Source organism: Sinohyriopsis cumingii, chromosome 16, assembly GCF_028554795.1.
Source record: "Sinohyriopsis cumingii isolate HCF-2022 chromosome 16, ASM2855479v2, whole genome shotgun sequence".
In the NCBI taxonomy this organism is placed as follows: Eukaryota; Metazoa; Mollusca; class Bivalvia; order Unionida; family Unionidae; genus Sinohyriopsis; species Sinohyriopsis cumingii.
The window spans coordinates 27045041-27069790 of NC_142976.1; the positions used below are offsets into that span (position 1 = coordinate 27045041).

The 24750-nt window shown below is 34.3% G+C and overlaps 1 protein-coding gene across 1 annotated transcript in view; it reads left to right on the forward strand.

The window, feature by feature from the left end:
• The window catches only part of LOC149780112 (uncharacterized), a 140425-nt gene that overhangs the window by 99103 nt on the left and 16572 nt on the right, over window positions 1–24750 (forward strand). Inside the window, exon 5 of the mRNA XM_089936885.1 lies at window positions 21011–21109. Coding sequence (XP_089793011.1) covers window positions 21011–21109 — 99 coding nt within the window. The remainder of the gene's footprint in view (window positions 1–21010; window positions 21110–24750) is intronic.

A 24750-nucleotide genomic window follows, 5' to 3' on the forward strand; every position in this document is an offset into this window, starting at 1 on the left:
GCGAAAGTTACATATGTAGACTTGTGACAACAATTTTGACCAGCAGTAGATCCAGGTTAGTGGCAAAACTAAACGTATCTTTTTGATTCAGTGTACTGTAATTATGGCATGTAATATATAGATTACATATTTTTTCCCATATTACACATTTTTTGCCACTTATGTTAGCAATAATTAACCTTTTACCTCTTGGTGGGGTCACAGGGACTCGTATCATTTCTTAAATTGACCTGTCATACATGTACTATATAATAACTACAAGGGAAGACACTTGTCTCCTTGCTCATGCAACCTATTTAAGAATAAACATGTAATTTCAAGCTATGCTTTGTGTAGCTTAATAAATTTGGTACCAATATTTAGCTCAGGCTTTCAACTGTGTATCCCTATCAAAAGTTTGACTTAATATCATACCTTTAAGGAATACCAAATCATTTTCCCATGCTACCACTTGACATGGCCTCGATCACTCCCGCTTAATGTGCAAGTGAGATCCCACTGAATGGAATAGTGTACTCTCAGTGGTTAAAAGAAAATGATGACCTGTATTTTTTATAATTATTTTCAGTTGGCCAATGAGAAGGTAGTATTACATTCAGCACGTTGTTCAAGGAGAAAAGTGTAGTTATTATATAGTACATGTATGACAGGTCAGTTGTAAGCAATGATACGAGCCCCTGTGGGTGGGGTTGGCATGAATGACAAGACCTTTTTAAACAAGAACAACTCCTTGATAAAATGACAATACTAAACAAATAGTACTGTTATAATTTGCTCTTTCTTTCATAACTGGATTCCTAAGCAGTGAAAGGACAAAGCAAGTGCTTTTTTATGCAGTTTTGTTGTGTGCAATGAATACATGTGTTAATTGTGCAGAAAAGTAGTAAAACATCACTGACATGACTCTTTGTGTATTGGAACTGACATGTTATCGTTCTGGAACTCCCCAAAGAATGAGGTCTTGAATCCTTTGTTGTGAGTATTACAAAAATTTGACAGAAAACAAAAATTTTGGCATGATTGAGATGTGAAAGCTAAAAGATGTAAAGCCTGTCAGATCTATAGGTGGCAAGGTGAAAGTGTTTAGTTTGGTGTGGAATGCTGATACAAAAAGCTGCTCTAAACCCCAGGGCTAGCCTGCTGATGTGAAGAAGGTGTGTTGTTTCATATCCAGACTGGTTTTCTGCTTGTATATTCCCAATGGAGCTCTACCTTTTCAAAGTGGATGATCAATTAGTGTGTGTTAAAAACCAGCCTATCTTTTGAAACCTGAGTGATAGAAACTTGTGTCTGTTCTTTCAATATCAGTCATTCACATCCTCCTTTGTATTTCTGCTTACAATAATGAGCTGCTAGTAGCTGCAAAAAGCAGCGATTTTAAGTTGAAGCTATGAGATGGCAACACAAAAAACAGATCTATCATCGTATGCGTCATACAGGTCAAACAATACCTTGAAAGACCACCAGTGATATTGGCAATCTGCAGTCCTACATCACAAACAAGATAAGAACCATGTCTTTCTGCCAGCTGGATGTGTTTGTGTGAAGACATTTCATTAGTAACAGCAACTCCTTGATAGCATCTTGCTGTGCACATATATGCCTTTTCATGCAGTTTGTACATACATCATATTGAAGGATGAGGTTGTGATAAGAGCCAACATGAAAGGTTTTGTATATATTTTTGATTTAAATGCACCCATTGGCACAACAGACTGTTGATAGTTTACTCATTTTTGCCAATCTGGAAGCAATACCACATACTTGTCTGACAGGTCATGAATAAAGCCCTGATTTTGATCAAGAACTGAAATGCCATACATACTCGTTTATAGTACGACAAGTCCAACTGCAAACTACATAGACTCAGATCTGCCATTATATAATGTACTGGCAGATCTGGGTCTTTTGCAGTTTGCTAAGATTAATCAGTTGACTGAACAAACACTGTAGACGCTGATCTGCAGGCATGTTATGTGATGGCAGAATAGTATCGTTGTTTGCCGTTTGACTACTTATAAGAGAGTATATGCGATACATACCTTGCATACAAATCAGAACAACCAGGTTCTGTGTCTGGTACACATAACTCCTTTTGGAAATAGATAGCATTTGAAGGCATTGAGGCCTAGCACATTCCAAAATAGTTGCCTATAACCTGATCCAGTTGAATGTTATTAATTGGGATTTTGTTTATCTAGAATCTGAATGACAATTCTGGGAATTCTTTGTAGCCATATGCTGATGCTTATTCATTGTTAATCCAAATGAGAAAAAAAGTTGAAGTTTAAAGCAGAGTTTACAGATTTCTGACATTTTCATAAGGATCTCTACCTCAATTTAGAAATCGTTATATTTTTGTACTCGTAGAGCAAAGCTTGTAAATAACAGAAATTTTTATTAGCTCTTTGTATTCCATGTATATTATATTTGTATGTTACACATGTATATGTGCTAATCTATTTTGTTGGAAGACTGGATCTTTGCAATACTTCAGATCTATAGGGGGCCAAGGTGAAAGTGTGGCCCAGTCTTTCACATTGTGTAGACCATGGCCATATAGGCAGTCCTTTTGAAAACATGCATTTTAATTAATATGTATAACTAGTGATAAGGAATCATTTTTGCTCTTGTGGCTTGCAACATTTAGCATTTTATCTGTTGTTCCTCCACTTTTGTTGGCTGTTTTAAAATGATGTTTGTGGTGTTGTATCATAGAGATGAAGAAAGTTGTAGAGCTTAATTGAATTACATGTACCTCATGCAAGCACCTTTGGACGCCTCTACTCCATTCGCATGGAAGCGCCTTTTGATGCCTCTACTCCATTTGCATGGAAGCGCCTTTTGATGCCTGCTGTAAACATCAGTCACTGTTTATGCTCTGGTCAAAATCTGCTATTTAATGTAACTGGGTCGTATTCTCCACTCTTCAAAATGGAGGTCGTGGATTTCATTCAGTACTTAAGAAGTTTTCACGATTAGAATCACATCTATGAATGCTTCAGTAACTTAGGTAAAGGCTCTGAGATTGATGTAGGCAGCAATTAGTTTTTATAAATTATCAAATTCAGATAACTTAGTGATGTAGACACAGACAAAAACTTGTAAATTTCGAGTATGAGAAATGGCAGCTATGCTTGGTCATGCAGCTTCACTGACTTGATGGTGAACAAGTTCTCTCAAGATTTTAAAGCACATAAAAAATTCTTCCGTAAAAAATAATTACACAGCTATAACAATCGGATTTTACTCTTAAATTTTTCCACACATAATAGATGTGTACCAAAAATGTAAAATGGTTAAAATTGCTGTTAAACGTAACATACACTACATTGCTTAACAGTTAACAGGCAGGCCTATGCGTATGGAGTTGAATAGGTAACAGGTGTACTATTTATAGCGCACTGCACTGGGTAACTTTGCTCTATGAGGTAAAGGGTTAAAAGGTAACTGACAAGGTAATCACAATTCTAGATGGTAACATTTTTCATAACGGTGCCATTTCTGTTCATTGTCATTCAGGAACTCTTGTATGTAATATGTCAATGTACTCCAAGCCCAATTCCAGGGTCAACTCTAAATTTGGATCATGAGTTGCCCATTAGCTTTGCAGAATATGGCATATGTCACTGAAATGCTCCATATTCAGTCATTTCCCCCTTGGGGCTCAACTTGAAGGTACCTCACCCTTAAGGCTCAACTTCAAGGTACCTTCCCCGTGGGGCGCAACTTGAAGGTAACTCATCCTTAGAGACTTGCAGTACTTAACACATTAACCCCTGGAGCTTTTTGTCATTTTCGCCTGAAAATCGAGTAGGAAACACATTTTGAAAGCTATTTCTGAATAGACTCAAAAACACCAAATCCCTGGTCATCTTTCAATAACATGCTGCCTAGTTGTGTTAGAAACATCCTTTTTCATTGGCTATTTGACTCGCGCATGAACAGAAGGATAAAAGTTAGAGTTCTTTTTTTTTTTTTTTTTGTGGGCTAAACTGAGCCACTATTTTTGTATGGAGACCACTCTTTATTCCAAATGCCCTTCTTATCCTACTTTTTGCAAAGGCTCATCTGTCTGCTTGCAGTTCATACCAGTTTGCCTTAGATCTGAGACCAAACAGTCTAAAATCCGGACACAAAATCGGATTCCGACCATGAGCAAATTTTGGGTTAAAAAAACGTCAGGTCCAAAAAATGAGGTTTTTTTAAATCTGTATTTTGTAGTGCAACTAGATATTTGGTATCATTATAGAGTTACATCAGTCTACCTTTCTATAATACCACCCACTTTAGTGTATCATGCATGACCATGACGCTACAGAGCTCGGCAGTAGGCTACTACCTCCTGCCCCGTTAAGTCGTCGCTAGGGGTTAATATGTTAATTGGTATATCATTGAACTCATAATTCAAGGTTTGCTGGTTGATGCACACTCAGGCCAGTTCAGGTCATCTGCCTTTGTGTTCCCTTTTGGAAAGGCAATTGGCTTCCATTTCCTTGGCATAATATGGTCTCACTGGACAGTTATCTGGTGAACTTTCATCGGACAATGACCTGTTGCAGAAAAATGAGAATAATTTTACACTGAAGATACAAATAAAAACAAACTAATGATTTTTGTAGAAAGCATGCATGTGAGATTTTGACTTTGGCAATCAGGTTAATTCCTGATACAACTAGTGGCTTTTATACTGAACCAACACTGCCACCAACCCCTCAATTTTACATTCATTTTTGACAGTAAAGAGCTATTTTGAATATTTTCCTGTGACAAGGCAGCTAAAAGAATCAGTATGTGCCATATGCATGAATATAGTTCACTAGTACTATAACAAATGTAGCATACTTTTCATCACCCCTCAACCATCTCAATTTTTAGATATTTACCTCTGTAGCAGACATACGTAAATACGTAAGCCAAGTCAGCTGTTCATTTGCAGCCCAAGTTACGCATTTATCTCCAGTGCTAGTCTGACTGTGACGGGCAGTTACCAAACAAACCAACCCATTTTCAAGCCTAACTCAGAGTAAATCTAAACCAAATTACAGATTTAGCTTTTGTGTGAATTTATAAATGCTAGGCTTACGATAATTAGGTTCATGCCTTCTACCTTAAAAATTGGGAGGTGTCAAAATACGAAACTATCCAGTGGAATCTAATGGACATAAGTAATCTGTAATGACTGGAACTGATATAAAACTATCCCTTTTGCAGTTTAAAAGAAAAGAGGTCAGGTATAAAATCATAGTTTCACATTAACTGGCTGACAGTAGAATCTGCGGGGAGGAGACTGTTGATCCCACCCCCTTGCCCCAGTGTGCAAGTGCCCATGGGACACGCCATTTCTCCCTATGTTATGACTTATTATCACCCAGGATAAGACCATTTTTTCATATTCAGGTCAGCTGTGACTAAACTGCAAACTAGCTAAAGATTTGACTTAAGTACACAAACAATAAAGCCGGTGTGACTAATTAACAGTTAATCCTTATTACTGCATTTATCTTGTGAAAAGGACTGCCCTTATCTTGTGAAAAGGACTGCCCTTAGGATGTACATAAAGAAACCGTTCTACAGTGTGTGTGTGTGTGTGTGTGTAAACACCAGCAATTGATTGGCAAATGAACGATACCCTATTTTGTTGTAACTTACGATGTCTAAGACTTTATTTTAATAGTTCAAATCTGCAGTCACAAGTTACCGTACATGTGACAACTATTTTTCCCACATTTTATATCCCACCTTATTTCCTTAGATTTAAGTCTTAAGGCATGTAACACTGTTTACTGAATAAAATATTTATTCTGAATTAGTTCTTTGGAGATACATATCCTGCGTGGTATATTTTGTTTTATTCCTTCTTTTAATTTAATAATGGTAATTAAATTTTACATACACGGTGGCGGAAATATAGATGTGCTTTTTTTGTTTGCAGAAAAAATACACAACATTCACAGTGATCATTCATGGGATTTAAGCTAATTGGTGACATTTTTATGTTAATGTTTTTTTACTACAGTACTGTTGTAGTGGTTTTAAAAAATCTGAAATTTATGTGAATAATGTTTAATCTTAGTATTCTATTTACTGAAGAGAAAACTGTCGTGTGATATTTAATTATTTCGACACTACATTATTCACAAGTGATAAAATAGAATATGACATCTGTGGATTTTATACATTATCTATTTATGTATGTTTGTTTTGTTTTTCTTCTGAGAAATGAAAATTGAGACACAATATAATAATTGGGAGTTCTCTATGAAAAATCAGGTGATATTATGAGATCAGGAGGTAGGTGTGGAAATACCCCAAATTTGGAGGTTTTTCTCTTCCAGCTTGAGAGTTGACAGGTATGAACTGTCCGGGCTTGTGGAATTTCAGTCAGGGCTAGTGAATTTTTTTAAGACATCATTGACCAGTAGAGCACATAAACTTTTTCTTTGAGCACTGACCAATACAGTACCTAAACTATTTAGACATGTATATAATATCAGATTTGTCAATATGCTAATTGTAGCCTGCATGTAAAATACACTGTAATTGAATCATAGGAAGGAAGCTTCTTAATGTTTAAATTAATTAATTATGATTTCTGCTTTGCAGATTTATTTGTGTTTTTTGTGTGGAAAATCTAATGCTTAAGTTACAACTGTTCTCAATGTCTTTTACATCTCCCCGGTAATGGATATTGTTTCACACACAAGTCAGTCCCTGCTCTAATCTCTTCACCCAGAATTCAGTATTATCTCTCAGTGTTAAAGTGTTGGATGGATATATATTTTCAAGATATCAGACCTTTGGTGGTATGTGTGTGTGTGTGTTGGGGGTAGGTCATTTACATATAATATGCTTGAGCCTCATCCTTCTTAAATGAATTTATTGCATTGTGGTAAATTTTTAATTTTTACATGGGCACCATCACTTAATCCTTATCACATTTTTGCACAGCACACAATTTATACGTATTTATTTTAAAATTACATTGCTTTTTTTAATTAAAAAATATGAAATATGAGCACCTTCTTACTGTTGTATTTTTCTGCTGTCAGGTCTTAAATTGTTAACACGTAATTCAATAGATAAAGTTATGAGCATATCTCAGAAGCAGATTCAACTTCTTCTGTCTGTCTCACTCGCCATGTTTCTATTCGTAAACTTGGCAATTTACGGAATCATGACATCTTCCGCTCAATATAATCACTACCCGGCTACAATATTTAATTTATAAACATTATAGTCTAATTAAAATCAGTAGAGAATTACATAAAAGGAAAAGTTTTATTTCTGGTCTCCTTTAAAATGGCTTACAGATTACAGAAAAGTGACACTGTAGATGCCAAAACTGCTAAGCAATAGGGGGCTATGTGTGAAACTGCAGTATTTCAAGTTACAATGGTTTGATTTGGTTTTGTGGGGTTAAACTTCATTTTTCAGCACATGATAGGCTATATACATGGCAGCCATATGTTTTGTGGAGGAAGAACCACAACCTTCTCTTGTTGTATATATTTATCTAAATAACCATGTGTCTAAATAACCATGTATCTAAATAACCATGTATAAGAAGGGTTTGAAATTCACTGTTTTCACTCGGAACATAATATTTTCATGGTTCTGATCCATTTGTATGTTAAGTTTGCATTGAGAGTGTGTTTGTGTGTGTGTGTGTGTGTTTTGTGTTTAGATTTCTAACATAGCAACAAAAAAATGCAATATCTGCAGTGGTTGTTTATAGTGATGTCTAGAACTGGGGTATCATGCCGCAGACATATAGCATGATGTGCCACCCAGTCACATTATCCCGATGAGCGCCAAGCAAGGAAGCTATAAGTACCATATTTATAAGTGTTTGGTATGACTCTGCAGGGGTTCCAACGACTAGGCCACCAGAGCAGTCGCTTGCATTGGATGCCTATGGTGTTTTAGGAAGACTAGTGGGGTTTATATATAAACATCCTGTGTTGAGTAAAGTGATGAATATCTGTTGTAACTCCATTCCAAAGACAAGTGCTTGGAAACATTTTTTCTGACCCCTGGATATAGGTAGAAGATTGATAACCTTGGGATATATAACCTGAGAAATAAGATGATACTCATTTGAGACAGTCAAATGGATCAGGATACAAAGATTTATCTGTTTACCAAATTTCTTTGGGATTTATCTGTTTACCAGATTCCAGGCTATCAATCTGGGAAAGAAACGGGGCCATTAATTTCTAGTTGATTTTTTTTTTTCTACCAAGAACATGACTCTGATTATGTTTTTTTCACCTGTATTGCTTCTGCATGATAAGTGTAGACTTGGATCTGCCACCATGGCATAATGCAACAGTTGCGTAGTCATCACTGTTTGTTCTAAGATTACAAGAAGACAGTGGACTCCAATGGTCTGGAATGCAATTACAAATCTGGATCATCCGCATTGGTTTTAGTTGTGCCATATTATTTACTGGTCAGAGAAATCATAAATTTCAGGAAATGTGCATGAATGGTGTGTGTGTGTGTGTGTCAAAATGTATGACCTTTCTATAAATAAAAAATGACTGCTTTCTTTGAGTCGGAGAATTTTCGATTGTGATGGTGTTACTTTAATTGACGACCTCTACATTTGGAAGCTCTTGAATTAAAGGAAAATTTTATAACTGCCCAAACTTTTATTTGCATTTAATTATACTATTCTCATTTTTTTTACCAAGTGCGTTGCTGCAATGTTATCCTTTGCTCTTTTATTTGTACACTTGCAGAATAAAAAATGTCTGACATTTGTCAGCTAGAGCATTTTTAGAAACTAAACCATTTATCTAAGTGACTGCAAGATTCTTTTTCCCCCGTTAAGAGCTATGGTGTTCAGAATCAATACCTTTTATTTTCATTGACTTTGAAATACGATATTGTTGATACACTAACCAAACTGGAAATGAAAAATACTTCTAAGTGCACAAGTATAGAGTTGCTAGTAATTAGCTAACCCTTGAAACATTGGTGTATTTTTTGTGAAATCTTGTTTGCTTCAAACAGAGATTCCAGGGGATGTATAAATTGGCCACAAAGTTTAGGGGTACTTCTAATGCAGCTCCAAGTTGTTCTATTCAGATTTCAATAAACATTAGAAATAGAAGATCTAAAAATAAGTATTTCTTTCATGTGAAATATGAAAGAAAATGAATAGGTCTCTTTTTATATAGGCATTGAGTGGGATAAGATTCTCTTTTGATGAGTGTCATAAATGTTACATTAATTATTGAACACAAAATTTTTAGTTTATCATTGGCTAAAATACTTCGTTTACCATATGTACTTGTTTACGAGTCCAAGTACAAACTGTACAGACCCATATCTGCTGTTGCATAATACACCAGCAGATCTGGGTTGTGCAGTTTATTTTGTAGTAATCACTTGAACAAACAGCATAGATCCTGATCTGCAGGTGCATTATGCTATGGCAGATCTGGATCTTTGTTGTTTGCAGTTTGACTTGTGAGTGAATATATATGGTATTTATGTTTATGTTGTAAAGCGCTTATTATTATTATTATTGTACACCTAGATAAAGGTATTTATTGTGCATACTGTATATACTTGCTTGTAAATCAAGTCCAGCTGCAAACAACATAGACCATGATCTGCCATCACGTAACATGTTGGCATATCAGGGTCCATATTATTTGTTCTACTCATTGCTCCTAACAAGGATGGATAGATTTAGTTCTGCCAGTCCAATAGCAGGTCTGGGTCTGTGGAGTTTGAAGTTGGGTTTGACTTATAAGCTAGTACAGTTGGTATATACCAGGGATAGCAACCTATTTTGCATAGCATGCCACTTTTTTCTGGATTAGTTACAAAATGAATGAGCGTGTGCCACCAGTAAGAGTGTAACATTGTTAAAATCAAGATTTTTGGTTGCCTTTCACATGCCACACAAAACCTCTTGACATGCCACCTTGTGGCACACATGACATAGGTTGCTGCTCCTGGTATATATACCATTACATTATTGCAGTGGCAGTTGAAGGTTTATATTGTTTCATTGGTTGGTTTTGATGTTTTATGGCACATAAACACATGAAGGTTATATGGTCCTGAGGCAAGTAGAATAAATTAGCATTGCCAGGGACATGCTGTGGTGTTTGTTCCAGGCAGGAATTGTTTGATCCAGATGGGAATTGAACCCGCACCCTTTTGGTCAGGAGTCCAGTGCATGAACTACTGAGCTACTGTGACTTTTGCTGAGAGCTATAAGCAAAACAGTAAAGAACTCGATACATTGATTAGTAGGTGAGTTTGACGGTGGTACCAATTCAGTGGATCTGGGTCTTCCCTAATATGTACTATGTATATGTAGTTGGATGTGCATTTCACATTAGAAAAAAATACTGTGCTTTGATTTGGAAAATTATGGGGATTGTTTAGGATACCAAGACATTTGTAAGAACAGAAGACTTTACAAAGATCACAGTTACATTTTGAGCGTCTGTGTGATTAGGATTTCTAACCTAGCTTTAACAATTTTATTCAGTCATATTGTTACAATATCTGCAGCATGGCTGTTTATATTGAAGTCTAGCACTGGGGTATCATGCTGCAGACATGTAGCAAAATGTCCCACTGCAGACATGTAGCAAGATGTCCCACCCAGTCACATTATCCTGATCCCGGGCCATTTAGTCCTAACACTAACCTCTTAATGCCGAGCTCCAGGTGTGGCAGCTGCTAGTACGAGGTTCAAACCTGCGACCTCTCACTTTGGGTACCGGAGTGTCAGTTGCAATTTGAAAAATAATGCATACACTAATGTCCATCAATCGGGGTTGTTATGAGGTGACTAAATTCATTCCATTACTAGGGTCCGGCGAAAGTTTTGTGAGCCTGTCTAATGGCTTGCAATTCAGCCATTCCTTACTTTGTGTGCTTGATTACATGTCAGGTCCAACTGCAGAGTGGATAGACCCAGTTCTGCCTATGCATAATGCCCTGGCAGAGCAGTGTCTATGCAGTTTTTGCACTAGTTGATACAACAAACTTTTGTACCATGATTTGCCATTGCATAATGCACCAGCAGATCAGGGTCTATGTTTGCAGTTGGACCTGACTTTCAGGCAAGTACATGTATATAATAACAAGCAGTTGAAGCATGTATGAAAGCATAAGTGACCACAATGCAGATTTAAAAGCTATCACTTTTCCAACTGAACTGTTGGAAGATGTGAACATCTTACCCTCACTATGCAGTAAGTACCATCTGTCAGTCAACTGTCCCAAAATAGATTCTATAACCACTGACCAAACAAGTCTCCAGCTGTCTAGTTGCCTGTTATTTTATTTTATTTTTTGTTTAGCTTTATTGGTCATAGAGCTTGTGGTCTGTTGTCTGTCATCAGTCCATTAACACAGTTTGTTAATGCTACTCCTAGACTACTTGGAAGATTGCCATGAAACTTACATATACATTCATCTACTGGTCTAGCTGGTCCTAAATTAAAAAGGGTGCTGCTCAAGCATCCAATATGGTCACCACAGTGGCCATCTTGAAAATGTTTATCACTAGTTTTATGGAATCGATGGTCAAATCAACAGTTTTCAATGAAAGACTCATTGTAATGTTTAGTTAGGCCAAAATGAAATTGGTACCAATCTAATATTAAATATGGCAGCCAGAGTGGCCATCTTTGACAAATCTTGTTATCGCTGTTCCCATACATAGATGGTCATCTCAATATTGGGTTTCTCTAAAATACATTTTATGCTGTCTAGCTAGTCATAAATAAAAAATAGTCCCAATCTGTTTTCCAGTAAGGCCACCATCTTGAACATTTTTTTAAATTGTTCCTCTTCCTGAATGGATGGTCATATCAGCAAGGGGCTTTCACTAAAAGATTTCTTATGGCATATAGTTAATAAAATTGGTGCTAATCTGATATACAATGTGGCTTCCATAGCAACAATCATAAAAATCTTGTTATTACTACTCTTGATGGTATATCAACATGAGGTTTTCACTAAAAGATTTCTTAGGATGTTGTTTTGGGGATTTAACACCATTTCTCTGTGCATGATAGGTCATGGTGGGCAACATAACTAGTTGAGGAAGAACGGAGGAAAATCCCAGTTAGAACCATTGACCCACAGAAAACTTCTAGGAAGCTTTCTCACATACCCACATTGATAGAGCTCAAGACTTGAACCCCCACAGACTGAGGTGAGATTGCTGCGATCAGTAAAGGCAAGAGCTTTAGACCACTAAGCTGCCCAGGGCCCCCTTATGATGTCTAGTTGGTTGTAAATAAAAATAGTGCTGATGTAAAATCCAGTGTGGCTGACATATTAAAAATCTTCTTGTTTCACCTCTGCTTGAACAGAAAATCAAATTGACATAGGGTTTTAAAAGATTTCTTGTGATGTCCAGTTAGTCTTAAATAAAAATGGCATTGATCGGATGCCCAATATGATGGCCCAGCATCCATCTTGAAAACCTTGTTATTGATACTCGTTGTGAGTAGTGTCGTATTTTGAAAATATTGTTCTCTATAGTCCCCTCCAAATGGATGGCTATATCAACATTGGGTTTTCACCAATAGACTTCTCATGATATCTAGTTGATCCTAAATGAAAATTGTGAAAGTTGTAGATCCTATATGGCTGCATTGACATCTGTCTTAAAATCTTGTTGGCTTGTCACTACTCCCCCAGAATGGATGATTTCACCAATCTGTCATGATGACTTTCTTAAAAATCTGGTTGTCACTTCTTCCCCTGAATGAATTTGTCATTATGATTTTATGATATCTACTTTGTCCTGAATAAGCTAACATCCAGCATGTATACCACAACATCTAATTTGAAAATCTTGTAATCACTGAAGGATATCAAAAATGGTTGCAACAAATGACAGAAGAAATGGTCTTGTCTTGAATTAATGGTGTTGCTTTACTGGGTGAAAGAATTTCCAGGCATTCAACAGTCCATTTGAGGGACTCGGTTTCTTCATTTTGTTTTTTTAAATAGCATTTCCAGCACCTTTATGTAGGTTTTTCTTGCTTGGGAAGTGGGAGCCAAGTATTTTTTCCAAGTGCACATTATGGCAGCCAACCCTGGTTGGATAAGATGGGTATCAAACCCTCTGTTCCTGTAATAGAAGTTCAGTGCTCTACCAATTGTGCTATGATGGTTCCAACACATCCAGTAGGGTCAACAGATAAAATTTACTATATAGCATATACAGTTTCAACCCTTCAACATTTAAAGCAGTTTACATGAAATATTTACAGAATACTTAAAATTCATTTTTTATTGATTGGAACATTTTAAAAACACTTAAGAAATGGATTTTTTGTTGGTTATGGGGGGGGGCTTAATTATGTATTGGAATATTGAAACACTACACATCGTTTCATATCTAAACTGGGAAAAAATATTACAGATGAATTTTTTTGTGTTTAAAGTTTTAGAAATAAAAAGTATTTTTAAAATTTGTGATATTTCTATACTTTTATGGTGCATCCACTTTCCTAGCTTTTAGTTACTTTATTGGATACATAATTATTTTATGAATGGCCTACTTCAGCTATGCAGGTGGTGTTGTGATTAGATTAATGCATTTCAAACATGTCATTCATTCTTTCCATTACACATAGGCAATGCTTTGAGATGCAGATGGCATGAATCTGCCATCAGCACTATGAAGGGACAACATTGACAATAATTTCTCCCATTTAGCTGTAATCCAAGCAATTGAGCTATTAGAGAAACTTATGGGACCTTGTAAAGCCTTGTATATCTACACTAAGCATTTGTATGTCTAAGCAGGTATATCATCATTTGTATGTCTGAGCAGGTACATAGTCATTTATATGTCTAAGCAGGCACATCAGTTGTATGTTTAAGCTAATTTAAATGATCATTTGTGTGGCTGAACTAAGTAACCTATTATTTGTATTCTAAGCTTAGAAAATGATCAGTTGTATGTCTAAGCCAAGAAAATGATTAATTGTATGTCTAAACTAAGTAAATGATCATTTGTGTGTCTAAGCTAAGTAAATTGTCAGTTGTATGTCAAAACTAAGTAAATTCTCAGTTGTATGTCTAAGCAAAGTATATTGTCAGTTGTATGTCTAAGCTAATTAAATTGTCAGTTGTGTGTCTAAGCTAAGTAAATTGTCAGTTGTATGTCAAAACTAAGTAAATTCTCAGTTGTATGTCTTAGCAAAGTATATTGTCAGTTGTATGTCTAAGCTAATTAAATTGTCAGTTGTATGTCTAAGCAAAGTATATTGTCAGTTGTATGTCTAAGCAAAGTATATTGTCAGTTGTATGTCTAAGCTAAGTATATTGTCAGTTGTATGTCAAAACTAAGTAAATTGTCAGTTGTATGTCTAAGCTAAGTAAATTGTCAGTTGTATGTCTAAGCTAAGTGTATTGTCAGTTCTATGTCTAAGCTAAGTAAATTGTCAGTTGTATGTCTAAGCTAAGTGTATTGTCAGTTCTATGTCTAAGCTAAGTAAATTGTCAGTTGTGTGTCTAAGCTAAGTAAATTGTCAGTTGATTGCCTATGCTAAGTAAATTGTCAGTTGTGTGTCTAAGCTAAGTAAATTGTCAGTTGTATGTTTAAGCTAAGTAAATTGCCATTTTGATGTCTACGCTAAGTAAATTGTCAGTTGTGTGTCTAAGTAAATTGTCAGTTGTATGTTTAAGCCAAGTAAATTGTTAGTTTGATGTCTAAGCTAAGTAAATTGTCAGTTGTGTGTCTAAGCTAAGTAAATTGTCAGTTGAATGTTTAAGCTAAGTAAATTGTCAGTTGTATGTTTAAGCTAAGTAAATTGTCAGTTTGATGTCTACGCTAAGTAAATTGTCAGTTGTGTGTCTAAGTAAATTGTCAGTTGTATGTTTAAGCCAAGTAAATTGTCAGTTTGATGTCTAAGCTAAGTAAATTGTCATTTGTGTAAGTTGAGTAAAGGATCAGTTATATGTCCATTCTAAGAAAATGACCAGTCAATCTTGCATGATTTGAGATTAATCTTCTCGTGCTGTTTTGAAGGAGTGTAGCAGAATGAGAGCAGCAACTATTTGTTGATACATATGATATGCTTTTTAAAGGAAGATGGATGGGTACTTTGTTAGAAGTTGGTTTTGACATGTAAGTGATACTAGGTGGTGTATATCTCAGAATATGTCAGGGCACATGATGTGTGATTAAGATGGGCTTAATTATTCTGAGACACTTTAAAAGACATTGTGCTGATGTTGATTAAAATAGGAATAAGCTTAGGACTAGCTACAGTACTCGTACAGTAGGCAGAAAAACTTTGTGGGGATGCAAACACCTGGGCAAGATATTTATCAGAGAAGACCAATAAACAAGTAAGAATACAATTAGTGAACTTGAGAAATTACATAAAATTAAAACAAAACTACAAAAAAATTATCTTCGGATGAAATAAAATATCTCAGCTCGAAGGAAAATTGTTGTGATAACGTTATGATGATTCTTAGTATTACAAAGGAATATGTGTACTTAAGACATTCACATTTACTTATAAATTATAACTTAAAAATAGTTAACATTTTTCTTTTCTTTTTAAATTCACTTATTATTCCAAAAGTTTTTGGACTGGTCAAAATACCTTTCACAAAGTCCTATTTGTTGTCTAACATGTAGGCATACATGACTCATGTCAAACATTTGACTAAAGGTTCACAAATATAATAATATTTGTAATATTCAAAATTAATTCTGAAAAATTCTATTGCTTTATAGGAAAATAATAATTTAAATAATTCACATCAGATGGTATGTAAGATATATGATACAGTGCTAGTAAACACAACATTTACAGTTGTTATAGGCCTGTCTTGTCTTTGTATCAAGTGGACTGATCTTCAGCTTTTTGTATTAGTTGGTTTATTTGATGACAGCTGCAGTAATTTAGTACACATTTCCCTCAGTTTGTATTGATAAAGGAATGATAAGTTTTGGAAAACTCTTGGAGGGTGAAGAGTATTTTGATGTGCTTCTAACAGATCCCTCTAATCTAGGTGTTTAAAGACTGGGTTCTGGTTTATGTCTGGTTTTAAGCCACACTTGCTAATTCCAGCAAATAACCAGTACCCACTGGGGTTAGACTGGCACCAGGTCTAACAGTTAAACTGTTTTAAAGGCTTGACTTTTCATTTATTTTTCATCCAAAATGAAAGTAATCCTCTGCCTTGTGAATTTACATTATATATATATATATATATATATATATATATATATATATATATATATATATATATATATATATATATATATATATATAAAATTCAAATTCACATACAGAGGAATCCAACATAGCATAATAGCAACAATACAAAGACTAATGGAAACCCTCAAGGATTTGTTGCAGACAACACTAAACAGAAGAAAGAATAGGAGATTTATTAGAATACAAGCCAAGAACTGATGGAGGAAAGAAAAGAAAAGAAAAAAGAAAATTGAAAGAGGAAAAGAAACTGTGTTAAACCTTTCTAAACAAAATCTAACTAATAGTGATTACATTCTTCTAGGTAAGGGGTTATCATATTGTCTGAGAACCAAAGTGCATGATAATATTAATTTAGCAGAAGCATTTTACAGATTGTTAAAATTAAAAGTCTTTTTCTCACAATCATGTACATATTCACAATATGAAAGTAGCTTTCATCTACAAAATAAGCCCTTTTTCAATAAAAAAGATCATCATTTACACCTAGTGGACAAGATATTTATCTCGATTTTTATATTGAAGCAACTAAACAAGAAATTTTAAATAGCAGTCCTAAAAGAAAACTTATTACAAACGTATCTAAAGATCTAAATTCTTTAAATACCTTATCTTAAGATGAAGGTATTATTATTAAAAAGGCTGATAAGTCTAGCACTATAGTAATAATGAATAAGGAGGATTATATTAAAGAAGTTGAAAGAAAATTAAATGATGAAGAATATTATACAAAACTTTCCTATAATCCTTCTGAAGAAATTAAAGAAAATATAAATAAATTTATTAATGAAATCTCTATACACAATTGATTCATATACGATGAACTAGATATCTTCCCAAATAAAATATGCACACCCAATTTTTATATTTTACTCTAAATACAAAACATGCTTGATAAGTCACTACCTTTTGGATATCCAGGTAGACCCTTTATTTCTACATGTAACTCAATTATAAATATATCGCAATATATTGATCATATTTTACAACCGCTGATGAAATTACTACCTTCAGTTGTTAAAGAAACTTTTGATTTCATTACCAAATTGAACATGGGTCGGTGGTTCTTCCGGCGGTTTTCTCGAGTTCTTCCTCCACCATTAATACTGGCCGCCATGCATAGCCTATCGTGTGCTGAAAAATGGCGTTAAACCCAACAACAACAACAACAGCAACCAAATTGAAATCTGTACTGAAACTAACTCAAAATTCATTCCTAGTTACACTTGACATGGTTTGACTCCACACAAATATACCACACAATGATGGTAACGAAGCATATAAATATTATCTTGAAGAAAACAAATATACATTATAAACTATCAAAAGAACATGTTTGTGATTTGATAAAAATTGTGCTCGAAAATAACTTTTTTCGATTTGGTAATACAAGCTATCTCCAGAAAATGAGAACAGCAGTGGGTAGTTCTATGGTACCTTCTTATGCATCTTTATTTACGTGGAAATTAGATGTTTGGTTAAAAATTTTAGATGATATCTTTATGATTTGGAGTTACTTATTAGAAGACCTTTATTATTTTATAGACAGTTCAAACAAATTACATCCAAAAATAAAATTTACATTCAATGTGTCTAAAACTAAAGTATCATTTTTGGACGTAGAGGTCATGAAAAATGAAAATAATGTCATCACTACCATAGTTCATTTTAAAAACACAAATATTCATCAGTATGTTGAATATTCTTCATGACATCCTAAATCATGTAAAAATGGGATACCATATAGTCGAGCAAAAATAGAAGAATTATTTCAGATGATGCTGTTTTTAAATCATCTTTGACAGAGTTAGGTCAGCATTTTTTAAATAGAAATTACCCTACTGACATCATCAATACTGCTTTCCAAAAAGTATCTTCTCTTACACAGATCGAATCTTTACAATGTCAAATCAATAATAGAAATGAAGATATCATTCCTTTTGTTATTGAATATAATCCAATTTTGCCTAATATAGATAAGATTATCAACAAATATTGGGATTTATTAAAATTAATCATGTAAAGCAACTGTTAAATTAATACACGAAAGCAAACCCACACTTGCTTATAAAAGGACTAAAAATCTTAAAAATTTCCTCATTAATTCTAAATTTGAAAAAAATACATATAAAAAAGGATTATCAACTAAATGTTATAGACCTAGATGTTCAGACTGTTCTTTTTTAATGAAAATACTTCTTTCAATAGTAATAATACAAAACAAGCTTTCAATATGTGTTGTGTTACTAATTGTGCAACATTAAATGTTATTTATTTGATCACAAGCAAAAAATGTGGCATCCAATATATTGGACAAACCAGTCAACAAATATCTAAACGTATGGACCAACATAGATCAGGCATAAAAATTATATTGATCAATCATTTTCTCCTCATGTTGCCACACATTTTAACAAGAGTTCCCCTTTCAAAAATAAAATTTACATTCAATGTGTTGCAAGATTTCTCCTTTCAACCTATTGTTATAAATGATTCTGAGATGGAATGTCTGCTAAACGAAACCTATTGGATTCACCGTCTTAATACAGTATATCCAAAAGGTCTAAATTCCAAAACACTAAATGGCATTCATTTAATATATTTTTTTTTATTATGTCCCCAGTTTACAATTAGTTAAGAATATTTTTATATTATTCTAATTTACAGAATAACTTAACTAGTGAAAGTATAAACTAATATCATATCAGACCTGCCAAATCTTATGATTTTGCCACAAGTCTTACAAAAATTACCCTTAAAATATGTACTTACGGCATACAAGCAAAAACTATGGGAAAATGATAGTTGCAGAAAAATCCAGATAATCGATTCATCCGTGTTTGATATGGATCTGGTTTTCATATTAGGATTAGTGAAATAAGTCAGGGAACCAGACTAACTTTACAGCAGCACCCCAGATGCTTTGAACTGCACCTATTTGTTCATGCAGTGCATCTTCATGATCAAACTGTTGATTATAGAACTTTTTTTACAAAATGGCATCCAGAAAGCAATGCATGTTTAAGATGAAAGGGAAAATAAGCTTCTAAAAAAGGCATTAATAATCAACACAGAAGAATAAAAAAGAATTCAGATTCTGTGTATAAAAGCTGGAAAGGACACAATTATGTTTATTGGATATCACGTGCCAGTTTGAGTTTGTCTTGTGGCAGGAGATATGATTGCCGTTGTCATGTGAAATGGAAAAAGAATTTCCAAGAATTACAAGTCGAGAGATAGCAACAAGCCATTGAGGTGCATTAATGGTTAGGAACTAAAGTTTGTGCAACTGTACTTGTGGTAAATAAAGTCTACATGTACTTTACAAACTTTTCAGATGAATATAAAGTTTATTGTCGCTGCATCAAACTTGTAATTACATTTTCCAGCTTTACAGTCACAGTTATTGATTATTTGTTAAACCTTGCTGAAAACTAGTCAAACTTACAAAAAAAAAAATCAACTGCCTTGCTGAGATGGATTCGTCAGGGCTGTCATATAAATAAGTTTACTAATTCTTTAAAAATGAAACTGCATTTTTAAATTAATTCTCAATACATTATGATTAATTATTTATAAATACTTTATCATAAGTATTATGAACCCCATAATTTTTTATTATATAAATTGAGTTCTGATGAAATGTTGAACATTTATCAATAATGTATCAAGATGTAATATAGTATTTTTTATTTTGATTTTGATTTTTTTATTTTCATATTTTTTTAATATCTTTTTTTAAATGTGCGTTATATATAATAAAAATAATAAAATTGTTTGTCTCTATGAATAAAAGAAAGAAACTCAAAAAAAAAAAACAATCAACTTATCAATTTGCAAATGTGATTGTGAACAACAAGAAAAGGCATAGAACTACATTTTGTAGTGGACATCCTCATGAGGATGTGAAGAGATCATTCACTCGATCAATATACAGTTTCCTGGAGCATATCTTAACTCCGTTTAAGATGTGTATTTGTATGTGATAAAAATAAAATATATGTATTGTATGTATGCTGTATGAATGATATACCGCTTGTATGAATTTTTCATTCAAAGTAAACTCGGCAAGCCTCATTTCCTTTCAATGAAAAATTTACACATCTTGTGGTTTATCATTGGTACAGCATACATACTAGTGTATATATAAATTTCATACATACATATTTTCTTTTAAAAATGTGAAATGCATGTCATTTATTGTTGTGCTCTCGCTGAACCATGAATTCCTCAAAACTAATTATGTTTACTGTTATTTGACTTCTTTGGTTTCCCCAGGTAACATGGGTCTTGTCTGGTAGATTACAGTTTCTGAGTGATTTCTCAGAATATGTATTTCTTTATCCTGTTTGAAACTTGTATCAGCACAGACATTTAAATTCACATGTTGCATCTTTGAATAATATCTCACTGAAATTATATCAAGATCTGTTACCTATTCATTGTTTATATCTGATATATATACACACACATTTTTCTCCCTTCGGTTCCCATAAATTTGATGGTCTCTACATAATAACATTGAATATCAGCTGGAATGAGGTAGTCTTCATGTTGTGTTGGCATGAACAGAACTTGATATATGGTAATAAGAGAATAAAATAGGTATTGAACAGTGGACTTTTGTTCCAAGTTTAGGTCCGTTAACATATTTGAAATATGTTTATTGCATTGCACAACATTGTGTAGCTGTGTACAACTTCTGTTAAGTGATTGGAGAAGTATTAAGTTTAGTGACTGAATAGTTACAGAGATGCTTTGTGTACTTTCAGGAGGTTGAGTGTGGTGTTCAGTTTGGAGGATTAGACAACAAGCAGGAATGGTCTTTCACCTTGTATGATTTTGATGGACATGGAAAAATAACTAAAGAGGTAAGTTGATCCAGATTTGAAATGGTAAACCTCATCAGATTAAAAATGGATTTTATAGATCTTTTCAAAGCTTTGATACTGTTAAATTTCTGGAGGATCTGAAACAGATTCCATGGAATACAATCCACATCTTTGAAGATATTGATGATGTTTTAGATACTTGGACAGATCTGTTCATCAGAATAGTGAACAAACATGCCCCTTTAAAAAACACACAGGATTAAGAAAAACCACTAGCCGGGCCGGATCTCCCCAGAAATTTTAGAAGCAAAAAAGCAAAGAGACTAACTAAAATCTGTAGGAAATCAATCTAAATATAGAGTTTGGAGAAATAAAGTTAATAAAATGATCTGTCAAGCCAAACAAGCACACTACTCAAAAGCTATCTGGAAAGAGTTTACAAAGTACGGTGCAGGGAAATGTAAGAGTAAAACTGAAATTTTATCCCTCAGTCATGAGATCATTTATACCAATAATCCAAATGACATCACAAATATATTTTAATAACTCTTTTGTTCAAATTGCTGAAAAGCTTAAAGAACCCAGAACTTCACCTGATCATCTGGAACTCAAAATCTTTTGTGCTAAAAAATTACCAAAACAATATTAAGTTTGAAATTCCTGAAACGAGTCCTGAATTTGTGTTGAAATATATTCAGAAAATGGACGATTGTAAAGCTACAGGACTTGATATGATTGGACCAAGGCTACTAAAGGTAGCTGCACCTGCAATAATAGAGAGTATAGCTTTCATTTGCAATGAAATTATTAGGTCTTATAAATTTCCATAAACATGGAAAACTGCCAAGGTTACACCGTTGCATAAAGCAGGAACAAAAGATGTTGTAAATACAGACCCATCTCAATCCTTCCTTGTCTCTCCAAATTACTAGAAAAACATGTACATGATTCTTTTCTCAACTATTTAAACACTTATGATCTTATTCATGATAACCAGTCTGGCTTTCAACTGAATCACTCCCATGAAACTGCAGTTGTATCTTTGATTGATAAATGGCTGAAAGCATTAGATCAGGGAGAAATGATAGGCACTATTATGGTTGATTTTTGTAAAGCTTTTGATTTTGTAGACCCTGAAAGTTTGCTTGAAAAACTAAAAATCTATACATGCAGTGAAAACTCCTTAGACTGGTTTGCTTCTTACTTAACTGATAGAGTGCAAAAGGTATGTTTCAGTGGTCACCTTTCTCAAAGTAATAATATTAATTGTGGATTACCACGGGGCTCTATCCTCGGACCTCTGTAATTCATTCTATTTATCAATGAATTATCTCTTAAGATAGGATCTTCACTTTTTTCCACTGACCTCTATGCAGATGATCCTACACTGTCTGAGATGGGTAAAACCAAAACGGTACTTGAAAATAATTTACAAGATTCTTAATGGTGCTGATATGGGTTCTGAAATGTCTGCCACAGTGTAGATAGTCTTCTTATATCACTATTCCTCCATATCAAACATGGGGGGTTTCACAAGTAGACTTCTTTTGATACCTAGTTGATCCTAAATGAAAATGATGCCAGTTGTAGATCCAGTATGGCTGCCATGAGAGCTGTCTTGAAAATCTTCCCATCACTACCCTCTTGGAATGGATGGTCATTATGACATGGGATTTGGACCAAAAGACTCATAACACTGTCAGCTTTGTTCCTAAATGAAAATGGTACAAATCTGATACCCAGTATGTCCACTTGGCAGTTGAATGGAAGAAATTTTCTTCACTTGAATTCATAGAAAGTTTTTGCCTAGTAGAGCCTCATGCCCTTAAAGGGACTCTTGTTGTACACAATGTAGTGAGCAATATGATTAAATTCTACATCCTTCTTACAAATGACTTCAGGAACAATTGAAATCAAAAAGTGATAATATCAAGAATTTAGAAATTGCACCTGTCATTGATAGATTTATTTTTGTCTGCAAGGAACCCCTGTGCAGCAGATTGCAAATGGGCAATAATTTCATGAATCCTTTGACTCAGCCAGAAACATTATAGCATGTATAAGAAGCAAGATAAAGGATAACTTCATAGAACAAATTTTCAAATTTTGAACACTTCATGCTTGGAGAAGAAAAAAATGCAGAAGCTCATCATTTTGCCATATGTGATCCTCAACGTTTGATCTACTTTACTCTTTGTCAGAAATACAAAATGCAATATATCTATGTAGCTGTTGGAAAGTGTAATTCCAAATAATGGGAATGTTGTAGGAATTACAACTTTATAGACCAGTAGAATATTTAGAAAGACTCTTTTGCAATAGATGCAGTCATTATAATATTAAAGGGCAGTGGGACAAAAATATTAATGGAAACATTTTAAGTTCCACATTACAGTATTAGCCACCACTGAAATTCTGGCCATCTGACAAGCCCTACAGGCAATAGGCCCAGTTAATTCTAAAAGTTTGGTAATCTGACAAAATACCTCCGGATGAATGACAAACCCCTGCAGACAATAAACCCAAATCATTGTAAAATCTTAGACATCTGACAATACCCATGCCTCACTGACAAAGCCTTGCAGATACTACACCCAATTCATCTTAAAATCTTAGACATCTGACAGAATACCCTTAGCTCACTGACAAAGCCTTGCAGATACTACACCCAATTCATCTTAAAATCTTAGACATCTGACAGAATACCCTTAGCTCACTGACAAAGTCCTGCAGATACTACACGCAATTCATTCTAAAATCTTAGACAAGTGACGTGATACCCTTGGCTCACTGACAAAGCACTGCAGACGCTACACCAACTTCATCCTAAAATCTTGGCAATCTGACAAAATAACCCTGGCCCACTGACACCCTTGCCAATTCATCCTAAAACAAACACATAAAGTACCCTTATTGACCAAGCTCTGCTGGCAATAGACCTAATTCGTCCTGAAATCTTGGCAAATGACAAATACCCATGGCTCATTGAGAAAGCCCTGCAGACAGTAGGCCCATTTCATCCTAAAATCTTAGCCATCGGACATAATTACCCTTAATGACAAAACCCAGCAGACAGTAGGCACAATCATCCACAAAATCTAGCCATATGACAAAATGCCCATGGCTCAGTGGCAGAGACCTGTCAACAATAGACCCATTCATTCTAAAATTTCCCCATCTGACAAAATACCCTTGGCTCAAATGACAAAGCCATGCAGACAATAGGCCCAGTAAAACTGAAAATCATTCATCCTGCTTACATCTCTTAGTAGCCAAATGCAAAAGCAGTTGGGAAAGAAAGCTTGGTTTGTTGAATTATTTCTGTCAGAAAATGTTACTTTGTTTGTTGGTTATTTGACAGAAGAAAAGAAAAATGGCCACAACACTAGAAATTATTTTCTTTTAAGTTAGGTCAAATGTTTTTTTGCGTTCCTCAAGATTCCTCCATTTTTTTTCAGTTTGTGGTGCCTTGAATAATATAGGATTAAGAGCCATTCTCATTATAAATTTAAAGAGCATACATGCCAGGATGCTTCCTCTCAAATCTGACCCAGAGATTTTTCACCTCATTTACAGATTTGACTGTTTATATAGTTTTAATGATGGCCATAATGGCTGGTCTAACATAATTATGATTTGAAAAGTTTACTGGTAAGATGACTTCATGATGAAGAATTTTC